The sequence below is a fragment of the Formica exsecta genome, unplaced genomic scaffold (genome assembly GCF_003651465.1).
Source record: "Formica exsecta isolate Colony F162 unplaced genomic scaffold, ASM365146v1 scaffold31, whole genome shotgun sequence".
Taxonomy (NCBI): Eukaryota; Metazoa; Arthropoda; class Insecta; order Hymenoptera; family Formicidae; genus Formica; species Formica exsecta.
This window is the reverse complement of record NW_021850355.1, coordinates 935,996-952,981: the sequence shown is the minus strand read 5'-3', so window position 1 is coordinate 952,981 and position 16,986 is coordinate 935,996. Positions and strand designations below refer to the sequence as shown.

The window sequence follows — 16,986 nt, the reverse complement described above, 5'->3', positions numbered from 1 at the left end:
CTTATTATCTCATTCAGCAGATAACAAGAGAGGCAAAATACATTCCGAGAGGATCGATCTGGTCAAGTTTTCTCACCTAACCAGGTATTCAAACTGGATTAAGCTCGTGAAAGCTTTCGCGAGATAAAGAAAAATTCGCATGCATGATTTCGAAGCGCAAACAAATAAGAGCGCCCCGTTTATTTCTGCATGACGTCGCTCGAGAGCGCTTGGTAAACGTAAAATTTTACGGAGCCGCTTAAATCGCAAATGCGTCTGCTCTCGACGATTTGCTCTCTCGCAACGTATCGGCGAAAGGGTGCGGGGTTTTGCGGAGGAGCTTAGAAGAGAGAGAGCGGAACAGAGAAATGTGTGCGCGCTACCGTTACCGGCAAGGGGGGAGTTCCACTTGTGTTTATCAAGTAAAATTGAACTTATAGATATAACCGAATAGTACAAGAAAAAAAGGGGTCATTAATAAATGATGCATTCAAAATAGAAATATCACGGCAAACTGCATAGTTCCATATGTATTTTCAAGCAATTTGTGACATCTGACTCGAGGTAAAGCCGCGTCGATGAATCTGCGTGTGCGCGATAACACATAAATATTAAAATAAGCTCAATATCTATCTCGTTTGTATAATCGTAATATAGAAATTGCACTAGAGTATTACATCATTACAATTTCAGATGAAGGTCGACAAATTAGAATCTTTAAAATTGCTAAATATATTATATCGTATATTGTGTAACAAGCATTAACAATGCGCATAGATATTATGTAAATGAAGATGTATTATTTAATCATTGTTAGCACAAATTTACGAGGCAACTAGCATATGTATATACTTTGCCACGTATAACGTCCATTACATAAACAGATCGAACATCCCAGCTAATGCATTACATAAAGCTGTAATATATTATGTACGGTTATCCAATGCAAATTATTATCTCATTTACTATAATTTCTCTATGTAAAGTAATAGCGTATTATATGTTTTGAGAATATTGGACATTAAAATAGGTTTTAATATTACAAATTTAGAATAAACTACATTATAATTAATTTTAAAAAATGCAGATTTAATTGCTAATTAGTAATTTTTGAAAGACGGATATAATTATTGGTCTTGTATTTTATAAATTAAGATAGAGAACAAATAATGGTGAATATAATATAAAGTCCGATAAAATGACGTTCACATAGACTCTTTGAAATGATATTTCACGTTATTACGTGTGAATATAATGACCGATATATTGTAATCCGTTTAATCTTTTTGAATGGGAAATTGCAAAACAGCCCTCAGCTATGAGAGTTTGAAACTAGATAGTGCGCAATTGAAGCGTTAATTATCGGCAAAGTGTCCACGGTGATTTCTGCCAATAAACTTTTCCATCTTTTAAACGCGGCATTCACCGATAACGATTAGAGAACGATAGCGTTTCTCTGCAACCGCTGTTACCGTTCATCCTGAGAACGCGAGTCGTAGAGAAGCTTTCAAAGGGAGTCCTCGAAGAGAATCTCGAAGCGTCATAGGCTGGGGGATCGATTCCCTTAGAAGAGTCAGTCGAGCGCCGCTTAACTAAGATACGGGCGGAACGACTGAACGATTCGGTAAATCGAGCGTAGTCCTGAACTTATGTTCTGCACGATCGAGAAAGTAGTTGTCGTTGCGGTCGTCGTCGTCAAGATTTACGCTCGACGATCCAACAGCTTTCGTCGCGGTTATCGATCGTACATAAGGGGGTGGGTTAATTGCTACCGGTTGTCGCTCCCGCCTTCTCTCCATCTCTCGCTCTTTCGCTTCCCTCCGCTTCTCGTAGCAATGCGAATCCATTCTGTCCAATCCACAAGCATCGTTAATTAGCCTTCTCTCTAACTACAGTAAGTAACGTGACTCTCTGAGAAACACAATAGTTGTTTGATATACCCTTGCGTAAGAAATATTATGTCACGCCGTTAAAACTGAAGAAAGTGGATCATCGTACGCGGGAGATCGCATCAAACTACATTTCTCGGCGATTTATCTTCAATCAACGTTTTCCCAATGCCGAGCGCGAATCGTCAAATGCAGTAAACCCGCGTGCGCAACTGTGCGAAGGTGATGAGCGCGGAAAGCAACGGTAATGACAATCAGAGAGCGGTAGTTCTATTATGCGCGCGTAACCGTCGATTCACTCGCAGGTAAGCTCGCAGGTGTCTCACGACCTTGCGCGAACGCGTCTGTCTAGCGGCGGCATATTTCTACTTGCTCGTCCCAGTTACGCGAGACACTCGTATTATTTAACTGAATTAGAAGATGCCTTTTTATCATAAACAACATCGGAGCGCCCGTTTTGCGTACGTATATCGTGCAAAGTACAGCTCGGATCGATTTCATCCCAATCTCAGCCTCGACACTCACGGGGCGCGACAAATTCATGCAGTAGAAAATTCAATGGGATACATTTTCGTGGGATACACTCACTTCTTTCAATTTCAGCTACGCTTCTATAATGGACACTCGTCATTTGAATGAAGGATTCGATAACGCGCTATTCGGAAGAAAGAAAAGTGCATTGACACATATGTACATTTCCTGCGTATAGCGCGAAGAGGTCTTCGTCGCAGATACGTACGCATACGCTTCGAATATTGAATTGAGACTATTACCATGCCAGTCAGTCCGCATCTCACAAGAGCGATAGAAAAAGGGAGAAATAAAAATAAAAGTTATGAGACGCTACCACCCCGACGCATTAGCCTCTATACAAATAAACCGCTTCACGCAATGAGTGTACGAGCGAATGCGATATAGAGACTCGAGTTTACGGATCGTAATGCCGCTCCCAGCCTCGTGACAAGATCTTCTATCGCGATTGAACGCACGAGTCGCAACACGCCACCTTCCCTGCATCGTCGCGATAAGAGAACCATCGAGAGAGGACAGAACCAGGAAAGGCACGACACATCGTGGAAATCAAGCGCAGCACCGCGTTAGAGGCCTAGAGACAACGTGGATAGAAGAGAGAGAGAGAGAGAAGGGGAGGAATGAGAGAGATTACCGCGTTGGGCCACCATCAATCTCTCGGCGACACTTCGCTGAAACGTTCTCGCGCGCTCAAGCGAGAACAAGTTTGAGGTGCAGAGAATGGAGCGAGATACTAGCGTAATGCGACCAAAGTTTAATTACCACGTTGCCTCGCGAGCGGCAAAGGGCTCGCCCGCTTCTCCGAAATCGCCCGTCTCTACCTTCCTTCGTCGACGGATTCATCAGCGGACACGACAGTATCTCAGCAGACACATGGAGATAAAGCCATAGAAGAGAGAGAGAGAGAGAGAGAGAGAGAGAGAAGTCGCAACACGCCACCTTCCCTGCATCGTCGCGATAAGAGAACCATCGAGAGAGGACAGAACCAGGAAAGGCACGACACATCGTGGAAATCAAGCGCAGCACCGCGTTAGAGGCCTAGAGACAACGTGGATAGAAGAGAGAGAGAGAGAGAGAGAGAGAGAGAGAGAGAGAGAGAGAACGGGAGATAGAGACGTGTCATCCTTAAGTCGCTCGTCCGCCAAGTTCCATAGCCATAGGGCCTTCCTGCGATTTGCTTTTCTCTCGTTTCATCTTTCCTTCTCTGCCTTCGTTTATGCTCATAGAGCTCGCGTCGTGGCAGCTTATCCGCGCCGTTTCACCGCTCCTTCTCTTCGTTCCCTTCCCTCCGCCTCTCCTAGCTCTATCCATCCGCTTTCTCGTGTTCTATCTAATTCTCCTTCCAACTCTGTTCCATTCTATTCGCGCATCTCTGTTTCGCTCCCGTCGACGGTGTCAGTGTGTGTGTGTGTGTGTGTGTGTGTGTGTGTGTGTGTGTGTACGCGCGCGCGGAGTTATGGAGATGGTAGTAGATACCTACTTAGAGAACCACACAGAGCGCAGCCACGCATAAACCAGTTTCCTGGTTATCCGACTCTTCGCATTTTCCTGGTCGACGCATAGCGCGTCGAACCCGTATACGGAACGTACCATTAACGGAGGCTTCTCCGGCTCGATTCCGCGGGACTCACGGCGCTGCCGTTGCGATCGACGATCAACGATCAACCGGGGCCCGATTGCAAACCGGCGGTTGATGCCAGCCAGAGCGTGCTTAAAGGCCTCTCGTCGGTATTGCTTTAAAATAACGTAGTCGGTGCACGGAGATGCCGGCTTTCAGGGAGACCGTGAGTGCACACACGTCCCGACGTCGAGCATCGAATAATTACGTAACGAGCTCCCGTCTCTACGTGTATACATACGTCGCGACGATCTCCGAAGAGAGACGTTATCCGTCCGTCTGGTATGCGAGACACGGCATAGCGAACTGAACGGGGACTTAGAGATTACCGGTGAATTTTCGAGCGAAATTGTTAGTCGACAATGCTCACGCTATCTTGTTGCCCTCCGTATTACGCGAGAGTAGATTGAGCTTCTGATTGAGTACATCAATCGAAGAGATGTAGATGAACGATATAAACGAGCCTTTGCGCGCAGATGTGCATTCCAATAATTAAATTTAATCAAGTGCTCGAGTATATAGAAACGGAATGGAGGCAAGAGAAGCAAAGGGGGAACGATTCGATGGATAAACGGTATAAAAGTTTCAACGTGCTTTTAATCAAACGTTATTCCATAAAAATTCACATATATACGCCACTTCTCTCTACCTGTACATTTAACCCGCGTAAAGACACGTCGCGAGAATTAGAAATTTAACACTAGCTCAAAGAAAGAATCTTGCATGATAAAGTGGTACGAATTAAATCACTCTGTGACTTTCTTAACATGATGCGGATAACGTCCATAAATCTAAGGAGATCGTAACGTACGTGGCTGAACGTACCGTGGAATCCACGACGTGGCGCGCACGCTCACGAATGTGCGCGGCACTCTTATAACCTTCTGCATAACTTTGAGAATCCGCTTGACCGAGAACGGGTATCGAGAACGTTCTTACGCCGTTATGTGATAAGTCGAGTGCCCGTTAATGTCGATGCGAGTCACTCGCATGGGTACCCGTGTAAGTCACCTCGCCGTAACCTCGTAACATATTTGGCAGTCGACCGAAGAGACATTCTTTTCTATTCTAATTGATCGATCGGTTAAATTCTCACGACGCCCCGATTATATCTGGGAAACAGACGGAGGGAAAACGAAGGTTGATCGAACACGCGGAGCATAACCGACCGGTGCTATAGCGTAACGCCCGATGCAACAAATCCAACAGAAGTAAGTACTGGTTATCCGTTCAATTTCCATAAGGATCGCTTCGGTCCGTCCGGAGCGGTTTATACAAGTTAATGCATCGCTCCGTAACGTACACGCGTACACGTATGTACACTATTGCGCCGCGCGTGTGTAACGTGCTGCGTTAATGCCATTGCCACCGATTGCCGATAGTAATTATCTTATCGAGCTGCGTGATCGCTCTTCTTACGTGCTCCGTCCCGATACGCACTTTAATATTACTTTATTAATAATAACTAACGCGCGCACGTTAATAACATCCAGACTATTCTGCAACGTTTATTAACCGCGAGGTTGACTAATCGGTGACTATATCGCGATGATCGATCGTTTCCTTAGATTCTGCGGGAAGCAAGCGTCATGTTCGGTCACACCATCTCTAACTAGTAATTCCTCCAGCGTAATTCCAATGGTGCTCGCAAAACCTGGTAGTCGACGACGTAAGACTGTCGCTGTCCTCTTTATCGGAGGACGTTCGCAAGATGCGCACGACCGCGAAATTATGGCGCGAAGGGAAAAGGTGAGGAGGGGAGGGGAGAAGAGGCGAGGAGACAAAGGGGATCCATCGGATCGATTGGTACTCAAGGGCGAACGGATAGCGGCCGCTCGTAAATCGATGGCTGCAGCGAATCGGTCGTTTCCCCGCAAAATTCCGCGGCGCGAGATACCCGATTGCGATTGAACCCGATGGGACATCCAGGAACCGTTATTCCGCCATGGTGACGCGATGGTATAGGCACCTGGTACGAAGCGCTAGTCCCCCTTCCGCCAACTGTCTTTCCCTTTCCACTCTGCCATCTTCTTTCTTTCGTTCCTTCTCTCTTTCTCTTCTTTTCTCTTTTTCTCATGCGCATTTCGCGGTGGAAGCTCACCGAGCGCCGATCGTTTCCAACGTTTCCGTAGAGACATTGACGCCCGGTTGCGGGTCGCGTTGTTCACACGTGAACATTCAATTTTGCTCTCTTTGAATGACCGACCCCTGCTTTTCCCCTCGTTCGTTCCCGCTTCTTCGCTCATTTCACCGCGCGACTCGTAGCGACTCCTCGGGTAGGTATGCGTACGTTCTCGCGCGACATAATTACTATTTTACCCGACACGCATCATTGGCTCATTCCGCGAGTCTTCCATGACCGCAACAGGTACCGACTAATGACATAGAACGCCTCGCGTCCGTAGACTCTGTCTCGTTTCCTCGCAAATTATCCTCGCTAGTCGGGCGTGTACCACACGTTTCTGCCGGTTCCTAGCAAGTGTATAGTAAGCTTGCAGCGTGGCTCTCGCTAGTATATCGAGCTATATTTATACTATCTATGAAACGCAACCATCCAATGTTCGTATCTTCAAAATTGCCACACGGGTTATCGATGTGTGTGCATGCGGCAAAAGTTCGCGGCTGGATAAATCTGTGAATCCGTCGACGTGACAGGCTCACGAATTTATAAATAATGCCACTCTCACGCTAACGGCGAAAACGCAATTGCAAAATAAATTAACTTTCTGATGGATTCGACGATGATCCCTTGAGGCAACCGGTCCGTTATGTCGCGGAAGAATTGGGCTAGGATCCGAGAGCCAATATGAAGGAAAAAAATACGCTCTATTATTTCTCACGGTTATGTAGAACCGTGGTAAAGAACAGTCGAGCGATAATGCGTTTAGTTATTCGTTGTCAGATCCCTTCACTCGTAGCATCTTAACTGTCAACATGTGAGAGAGAACAAATCTAGAGAATATCAAATATAAACGATGGTGAAGACTCTGCGTATTCTAAAAGAGAATAAGAGGATATGTCAAGGAGCTAGTAAATCCCTGTCAGCGTATGACTTAACGCGTAAAATGTCACGACTTACCAGGCGCGAGCGCGTATATAATGTAAGCGTCATCGTGCGAAATAGAAACCCCGTTGAATGTGCGATCGTGGAAGATTCTAAAGTAGGTGGGTGGCAGTGGAAGTTTAGGGTCGGTTGAAATCGCGCTGTCAACCGCGAGAGTCAGGTCGCTCATCAAGTCTCGAAGCGGCGGCATGACTTCACCGATTTGACCGAGAATGTAAAAAGGACGAAAAGAGGGAAGTGTGAACGCGGGGAATCTGGGCGGGGATGGCGCGAGGTGGCCGATCAAGAGAAAGAGAAAGAGGAGGTAGGAGAAGAGACCGACGGTGATGTTTTCAATGGTGTTGTACCGACGATCGAATTGTGCGTACCGTTCTGTCCTCCTTAGAGCCGCAGCGGCCTCGGTCCCCTCCGGCAGACGTCTTCGGTCGCTCGTGGAAGAGAGCTACACGGCCAGGTGTATACAGTGCCTAAGAGGCAGTCGGCCGACATAGTTATATCTCCAGTGTGCGGGATCGCGGCGGTCGCGAAATCTCCCGCATTACCATTGCGAATCGACGTGCGTCTGTGATTTCGTCGTGGTTACACCATGCGCGATAAACAAAAATAATCCGTCTTTTCTTCTTCGGTTCTTTGTTCTTTCTCTCTCTCTCTCTCTCCCTCTCTGTTTCTCTCTCGGTCACGCCGACATATTAGCCCACGTTTGTGTGTACCGTTTCAGCATATTGTACGCTAACGGCCACTCTCAAGCTCGCTCGCGCGCGGTTACTCGACGCGATCCCGTGAGAAAGGTGCCCGTGGAATTCGCCTTCGCACGGCGCAAGAGTGCCAGAATAAAGCGCCGCCGAATTGCAAGCGTGCGACATCGCGCCCGCGGCAGATCGCCAGACGATTTGCCTCCAGCAAAATTCGATATCGATATATCGAACGTGCTCTCCCGACTGTACTGGCCAGGTACGTGTTCCCTGGAATTTGACTATGTACCGAATGTATATCGATAATATGTGCATCAGTGTTATTTTTTAACAACACGTGCGTACAATCGCGCGCGCACACTTGAAACACGATGTTGTATTTTGCTGCTATTTTCGGCAAAATTGCCAGAGTTTACGCGGATCGCCGCACGATTCCATGAGATCATAGTGGTGTACGAAAGTATCCGGCGATTTAAATTCCCGCATATGCGCGACGCGCTGTTTGTTATGTATTGCAAAATGTATGCAACGAGGTAAATCGGAAATATGAATGATTCCCAATTTATTACCGTAATCGTGTTACTGGTTATACGTTTGTAATATTTTTATTCTCATTTTAATTTCTTTGTATCGTCTTCATCCGATTTTATGATGTAAAATATGTTATGTTAATTATATTAATAAATGCAGATGCACTAGCTTTTAACAGATTTATAAATTGTATCTATATTTATATCTAATTCTCAAAAATATTTTAAAATCTAATAATCGTATTTCATATATTTACACGTTATTCATGTATAAAACCACACTAATCCATATATCGTAGTATAAAAATGTGTCAATTAATAGAATTATTTTAAGATGTTAATTGATTTTTAGAAAACTTGTACGTATATCTAAAGATTTTATCTTTTTAGAATTACTTCTTAAAAGTATACACCATGTAAGTATACGCAATGCCATTAACCGAACCGTTGCTCCGAAATCTCTACGTTATCTCTGAGACTTTGTACAAAATTCCTGAGAACTTGTCGTCGTTAAAAACATGCCCCAGCTCACGTTATTAATGCGGGCACAAGCCTTATTTTCCAATCTACTGTTCCCATTCCCGTTCTTTAACAAGAACAGCACGACACTTGACCAACGGCGATACATTCCATCCCGTTAATTCCTACTTCCGTTAATTCCCCTTTATTCGATCTGACAGAGGATTGAAACCTTCGCTTAAGCAATATAAAATATAGTCCCACAACTAAAAAAAAAAAAAGCGATCGAGGAAAGTGCTTTAAGATGTTTCATTTTATATACAGTCGTTCTATTCTACAATTATTATAAAATAGAAAAAACTATTATTAATCCAATAGTTAAGTGTCGTTAAATATGCTACGAGATTCAGCAAATCAAAATTCACCACGATAGTGTATTATTTTCCCTTCATTCTTAGCTTCTTTTTTAAATTTATTGTATCAAAATATCATAATGTGAAAAATAAATATTAAAAGAATTTTTTTCATGATCAAACGTATACATTTTTTACATTAACATAGTATTATATAAATCTACAAAGTGTAAAAACCTGTTGGATTCTTACATTTCTTAAATTAAATGAAAAAGTAGTCAAGATTCTGCGGAAAAAAAATCATTTCATATCTTTTTCAAATATAATGAGTCTAGTCTTTAATGATTTAATATTTGCTCTTCGAATTATTTCGTGTCTCAAGAGATCAGAGTTTACTATCCTTTTCCAATAAGAGATATAATCAAAGATATCTACGTAATACCTCTTGTTCCTCGAGCAAAATAGTCTCATGTAAAACTTTTTGTTACAGATCACACACGTCTGCGACGTTACTGCATTTTGAGCGTTTAAACGAGGTGCGATAATGACGAGACCGTACAATCGTCGACAACTTGTCGCGTTACTTTTGCTGTTGCAAACCGCCTCGAGGTACGGTCACGCGGTTTCCGCGGAATCGACGCACGCGGCCGACCTATCGCCACCATCCGCATCCGTGCCGTCCGGTCTCTCCGGCCCGGATTACACCGGGCCATCCGCGGGTTCGGACGAATGCGATCCCGAGATGGTTGGCTTCGAGTTGGTAACCGGCTACGTGTACACCGCGCCCACAAACATGCTCGAGTCCATACCGGGCACGTTGATGCTCACCGATTGCCTCGAGACCTGTCAGGCAAACGACTCCTGTCAGGCGGTCAACTACGAGACGGGACTATGCGTCCTATTCAGCTCTAACGCCGACAGCAATCCAGGTAGGATTGAATTGTTATCGTATCTTTCTAAAGACTCTAGTAAGAACTATCGATTATGTAGTATGCGCCGATGCTAGCAGACTCCCGAGGCTACCCCATTCGATAACTGCTCTAAGGTGTATGCGAACTTTTTTTTTACGAGGGAAACGTTAGCGGGACATTGAATTGTCTTATTACATACGAGAGTCAATTAAAAACATTCTACAATGACGATAAAAAGAATAGCTTCTACTGCAAAAATTTTCTTTTAAATATTTTATGGAATTTAGTTATACATCGTGTATATATAACATTAATAGTATTGCTTTAGGCTACGTTCCAAAACGTACTCTCCGAGAAAAATTTTACTCGATGGCCGTTCTGAAACTTTTTTGGGCGTTTCTGATTGATTCCAGGCCGGCCATCGAGTAAAATTTTTCTCGGAGAGGAAATTTTACACCTTTTTGGAACCTAGCCTTAATAGATAAATTTACGAAACAATATCATTATTTTTTGTAAATAAAAGAAATGACTAACGGCAGTACAATATTTAGAAAGGGGAGAAAAAACCAAGATGTAGTAATATTTCTTGATCCGTTATCATTAAAATTAGATTTCCATATGTACATGTGGGATGAGCAAGCCTCGAGGTCTAGCGCATCTTGTTGTTTTGCGCAATTACGGCGCTTCATAGGATAACCGAAGTATGTTAAGATCGTTTCACATCAGTCTCGTACAAACATTTTGTGTAATGTAAGGATCGCTTTGGGCGAAGCGCGATAATTTTCTGTACAATGCCTGCGGTACCAATTGCCTTGATCTACCGGATAAAAATAAGCGAAACAAAACGTGAAGGATAATAGACGATGTCGTCCGGTACTCACGTCGGTGAGAATCGGGTCGATGTGCTTATCACACGTTCTTCACAAACCGTACGCGTAATTTTTCATTTGTCTAATTCGTTAATTAATACATTAATAATGGAAAGATATTAAGAAAGAGATAAATTTTTCGCGAATTGGTTAAGAATTCTATAACGCGTACAAAAGATTGTATGCTACTAATTTCTGTAGATAGTAAATATTAAAAGATGAGTTTTTTCGCATATATGTCAAAGATCTAAAGGTCTCTATTAAGCATACTTGAAAGAACATTAATATAAATTTACTATAAATAAACATTTCGTTTTTATTATGTCAGTTAAGAATATAACGATAAAATATTTTTTTTGTTAGTTTGATGCAAATTACTTTTTTCGTGATAAGATGATGATTGAATTTTCTTCTTAATGTACGCAAATATCGTTCAAATATTTTCGTATATATCACTAACATAGTAAATGCAAGAATTTAATTTTAATATGTATTTTAAACGAAATTTTTAATGTCGCAATGTCCAGCCATGCAAAAATATTGGAAATTCTCTACCAAATCGTACAATAATTGTTCCCATCACACGCAACAATTTGTCACAAATATTATCTTCCATAATACACGTTAGTTTTCATTTTTCCCAAACATTTCCAACATGTTTTCTTCCGAATCATTTTTCATGTTTTATATACATGTTCAATTACATGTGCATTGTGTATCATTTGTTGCACTTAATATTATAAAAAATATATAAAAATATACAGTTTATAATAAACATATGGCATGATAAACGAAAATTGAATCAAATAATTCGGATCGAAACGCGTAAAACCTGTAAAATTAAAAAATAAATTCTGCACAATGCGTTTCATCAAGTGATATTGATTTCTTTAGCGAATAACACGAATAGTAGTTCGTGCTCTCTGGTAAATACCTCCGGAATTGCATCCGTTTTCGTTCGCGTGTTCGAATCTTATTTAAATTTTTGCAGAGTACGAAACAGCTTTCGCACTTTCAGTGCGGTTGATTTTTCTAGGAGAGACTGCACCCGATGGAGCAACATATTGGGTGTCGTCTGAGGTATCCTTTTTCTCGAGTATTTCTTGACCTATTATTTTTCCGACGCTGTTGAATGCTTTTATGGCACATACGCGAATATATTTAACTCGGAGAATGTCGAAATGTTGATAAATTCTCGAATATACTGCATCGTAGTAAATTTCATTTGTTATTCTTATTGTTATTTATATTTACTTATTGTATAGTTATTCTTATCTTTTAATTTTTTAATGTGAAATAATGCTTTAATGTGTTATCTAATCAAAGGATTAAATAATAAAAGTGAGTTTCTAAACATTTCTCAAAAAATTTACTATTTGGTGTAGATATATGTAACAGTTTATTTTCACAAATATTATAGTTATGATTGAGCGTACAAGATAATTGAGAGTAGAGAATAAAAGTTCATATTTTACCGTAATTTTGATATTTTATCTATCAGAAATATAGATAAATATAAAAACAAGATATAAATAAATGTTTTTTATATATCATATCGAAATAAATTTCTCGTTTCCAAAAACATATTTCGCGCGCTTTACATATAGAAAAGACAAGATTGATATATATATATATATATATATACGTCAGGTACATCTATATATTTGGTTTCAACAATGAATTATAAGGATCACGTGCATTGTCAGAGGGTGCTACCGCGGTGGTTCCTCATGAATAATGGATACCGGTATAAGTAAGTGTAATGAGAAACGCACTAATTGAATCTTCCGGGGTATAATTAATATAAACTATACGTCCGCAGACGTCAGACTTGTGGGCATTAATTAAATGACGGAATGAGATCTTATACCTATGGAGAAGTGGTATTGTTCTGTAATATTTTTCGAGCGCATCTGTCAAGAATAACGCGTACCAGGTAATTTGCTTCCGAGATAAGGAAATTAAAGTGGGCGCGTGTATAAATTATAATTGCATAGCCAATACTTGAAATAATGTCCCGAAAAATTCAACTATTATCATTTTATGTATCTCAAAGTAGTCAGTAATAATTCACTAACAGACAATGAACGAAATTAAAACGTACAATCTGTGCAACCGTTACTATCACAATATCATTACATATTTATGTTTTTCTATAAAAGAATATAAAGTCAATAATTTCTTGTAATGATGTTAATTAACTTATTATTATTATTATACTAAAAATTATTTAATTATTTCAAACTTGTTATTATACTAAAAATAATTTTAATTAACTTTGATGAATTTGTCTAAATTTATTTACCGCCGTGAGATATACCGTTTCTAATACTTTTTACCTACGCTTGGAAGTCTTTGCACGGCATAAAAATGATCTAATGGATGAATCGTGCGCAATTCATTCCGTGTCAGTTTTTACATCGAGAACTAACTATATGACCGGAACAGATTCGGTTGAAAGATGGCATCGCGTTCCAATTGCGTGAGCCATGGCTGTAATTCGTGCTACGAACATCTGGCGAATGGAAATAAAAAGCGTCTTACGATCTCTCGTACAATCTACGCGCGGTATTTTTTTTACGTAATCATCATGTGCCGGATAATTGCCAAAAGGCACGATGTGCCAAAGTCAAAGGGAGCGCAATCGTTGTTAGCCTTCGTTTTACGTTCGCATCTTTTGTGCCGCCGTAACCATGAACGCCTGTTCGAGAGCACACGTGATAATCTAACGGTACGGTAAAGGAAGGTTAGCATACGTCTAAGAAGCGGAGAAAGTAAAGGCATTCACAGGGCGCGGATATGCAAAGGATCTCCGACCATTTTACGCACCGGACGAACATTTACGGCGAATTTCTCAAGAAAATCGGGCCCTCTTGGCGCGCAAGTATGCCTGTATGTGACAGCTTGACGTCTACAAAGTACTCTTTTTACTGCTTTTAACCCACCCTTATCTCGCTTCCGCGCGCTTGTTGTCATCCGTCGCGAGCGCGCGTTCACGTTTTTCTCTCTATAAACTTAAATCGCAAAAGATTTAATCGCGAGATTTCGACGACGCGAAATCACGTTAGACGCCGTATACGTCAGTTTAATAGAATCTTTTACAGACCAAAGGCAGGATACGACGGGGTGAAGGGAGGAGAGGTTAATTCGATCGACTGCAAATCGCTCAGACGTAGACGAGAACGAAGAGGATCTCGGTCACGCTTTAATAGTCTCTTGACACGTGTTTCCTTTCGGCACGGCTATCGAATGAATCTTCTCGCTGCCATCTCCGCTACTTGTCCGTTAAAAAAAACAAAAAACCTGCATGGATCCGACTCTTATCCGCCGAAACCGAGACGAATAGCCGAATAAAATGTTGTTCGGCCGGCTATATATACACGTGATCGTGATCGATACCGACAACAAGAAGAAACAACAACGACGACAACTGACGACGACACACCGACGTCACGATCATGAAACTTGTGAAGCCGTGGGCCCCGTTAGTCGATGATAGGATCGTCGTTAGACAGGCGAGCGGGCGAGCGAGTCGCCGACCTCTCTCATCGTCTCGTCTCCACGCGTGTCCCTCTTTCCGTCCTCGATGCTTCGTTTGCGATGAACCATTTGGTACAAGAGGTACCTAGCAGCAAATCGACGGTCGAGGTAATTAGTTCTGGACGATATAATCAGATTTAGAGACGGCTTACGCCGTCCGATCTGAGGCTCGAATTCTCTGCTAATACTGAGCTTCGTCCCTAATGCTATTCTTTCGTTCTTCGACATCTCGATGTTGTAATCGTGGTTCGGTTGTAGAGAAAATTTGCTTCCGTGGATTTGCGTCAAGCATGTCAAGCATCGGAAATAAATGCAACTGCTTCTAAAGTTAAAGAGATTTCTTTTTAAAACAATCTATATTAACGGATAATCAAAATATTAACAATTCCTCGATTTATCCCTTATTCAAGCGGTCTTACAAAATAATAGAAATAATTAATATTTACATAAAGTTACTTCGCCTAAAGCTTTTCGAGGGGAATGTAAAACAGTTTTTCCGCCGATTGCTTAAATTTGTTTCAACGCGTTAAACATTCAGGCAGAAATTATGCGCGAATTTATATTAGTTTATTAATTTTCAGTTGAAAAAGTAACGATAAAAAGTAACACGACCGTAAACCCTCTTATCTTTTTTAAATAAATGAGTTTCTTCTTTTTAAGGTAAAAAGAAAATTGTGTACGCGATTCACTTTATATTTATAAGATTCTTTCAACATAATATGCGGCGTGGATTTAACGGGAATTCTATGCCGCGCAAATTCGATGGAATTCCATATAAATGTAGACAGAGTACGCACGTCCATCAAAAATTTATATATGCGTATGTACAACAGCGTTGTGTGTACGTATCCATTTCCTATCCTTTACGACTGCACTTTCCTTCAATCGTCATTCGTGATTCTATTTTCCTCGTTCCCGTCGTCGTTATTTACCCGCGCGCGCACGTATGTACGCAGCGTGTAGTCCCGATAGAAAGAAACAAAAGCGGTATCCGCATACATATTTTTCTTAAGAACAGTTGCTCAGGTACACCTAAACGAAATACCTCGACTTCCGCGTGAGTCATTTTTTTATTCTTATCTTTCCGCCTTTATTTAAACGGGAATTCGAGCGCCGCTATGTGTAGGCGAGTGTGTATAACGGTCCCGCGCATCTTCGACGGCCTAAGAGAAAATCGTGACGGTATCGCGAGAAGTTTATAACGATATAAACGGATAAGTGATCCTAGAAGAGAAGCCCGGTCCCGGAGCAAAAGTTTTCTGCACGCTTTGATAGAAGGTGGACCAAGGAACCGATACCAAGTTCGCGCCTCGCGTCCAAGGGATTTAACTTGGCTGGTATTATACAGAATTTTGATATGAATTCACCGGTGAAGTCTACATGCTGTAGTCGAAGATGTAGTAGAGAAGCGCTTGGAGGATTAGCTTGTTTATTAAATAATCGATATGCGCCGATCTCGGTTATACTGTTATTTATGACAAAAAAATATATGTCCACCTCGCGCAATTTATTCGCGCGGGCAGGCGCGACGTTTTCGGATTTATCGGATTTCGTTAAGTCATGGCGGACGTCGACTTTAGGCCAACTTACGATTGTTATTTCTCGTGCCAAAGCGTCGGATGTAAATCTTCGCGGGAATCCGCGCTCATAAAGTATCCAGTGATTCGCTCTGGCGCGGCTCCAGCTTTTAGCATTTCCGACTTTAAAATGTACCCCAGTGCTGTTAGCTCTTAAACTGCCGATTTCCGGAGGATTTATGCGCGCGAACCGATTCGCGCTGAAATTGCACCGCGCGCTTATTACAATCCGCCGTAATTAGAACTATAGATCAACGCGCGGATAATACATTCGGATATGGCTGACGTCCTCTCTCTTTTTCTCCTATCCTCTTCAAGGCAACGAAGAACATAGAACGTCTGGCGAAAGAACGCCGAGCGAGTCGCCAAGGTGCGATTGTTCTCGTATTTATTGTGGTCACCCGACACATCACCGCGGGTTCTTCGCTATCGAATCGGCGTCGACTAACGGATCTTGCCTCCGTCGCATACCATCAACTGCAACGTCGCGACTTCACAATGCCGCACGTGCATAGTGTTCGGGACCGATGCATAATAACGATTTCCATATAAAACGCGAAAGGCACTCGCGCTACCAGGGCGCTGTCTCTTAATGAGCGATAATAACATTTCCATGTGTGTCATCGAACGGGCCCGCACGATCGGTCGATTGGTATTTTCGTCCTGTATCTGGGGAGAACGACCGGGGAGGACGAACCGTATCGCGATAGACTGACTTCTTTCCGGGGTGACAATAATGCCGTATCGCCGCATCATCGCGCATTGAAACATGAGTTAACTCCCAGCAGGCAATATTGAACCGCGAGCTATCGGTACTTGGTCGTATCTATATATCTACCTATCGTGTAAAAGTACTTTTACGATAGAATGGAACTGTGTAAAAAGAAAACAGTTAACCGATTAGTCCTTCAATTGAAGATACAACTTGAGCTTTCGAACACGGTATTTGTGTAACATTTATAAAGAGTATATAT

At 42.1% G+C, this 16,986-nt stretch overlaps 2 protein-coding genes across 3 annotated transcripts in view; one reads left to right on the top strand and one right to left on the bottom strand.

Annotated features, from left to right (window-relative positions):
• Positions 1 to 16,986, bottom strand: part of LOC115237832 (autophagy-related protein 16-1) — a 446,913-nt gene that overhangs the window by 166,781 nt on the left and 263,146 nt on the right. The window lies entirely within an intron of this gene.
• LOC115237831 overlaps positions 9,648 to 16,986 on the top strand; it is a 95,108-nt gene continuing 87,769 nt past the window's right edge. Inside the window, exon 1 of the mRNA XM_029811156.1 lies at positions 9,648 to 10,044. Within this exon, the coding sequence (XP_029667016.1) occupies positions 9,660 to 10,044 (385 nt within the window). The 5' untranslated portion in view covers positions 9,648 to 9,659. The remainder of the gene's footprint in view (positions 10,045 to 16,986) is intronic.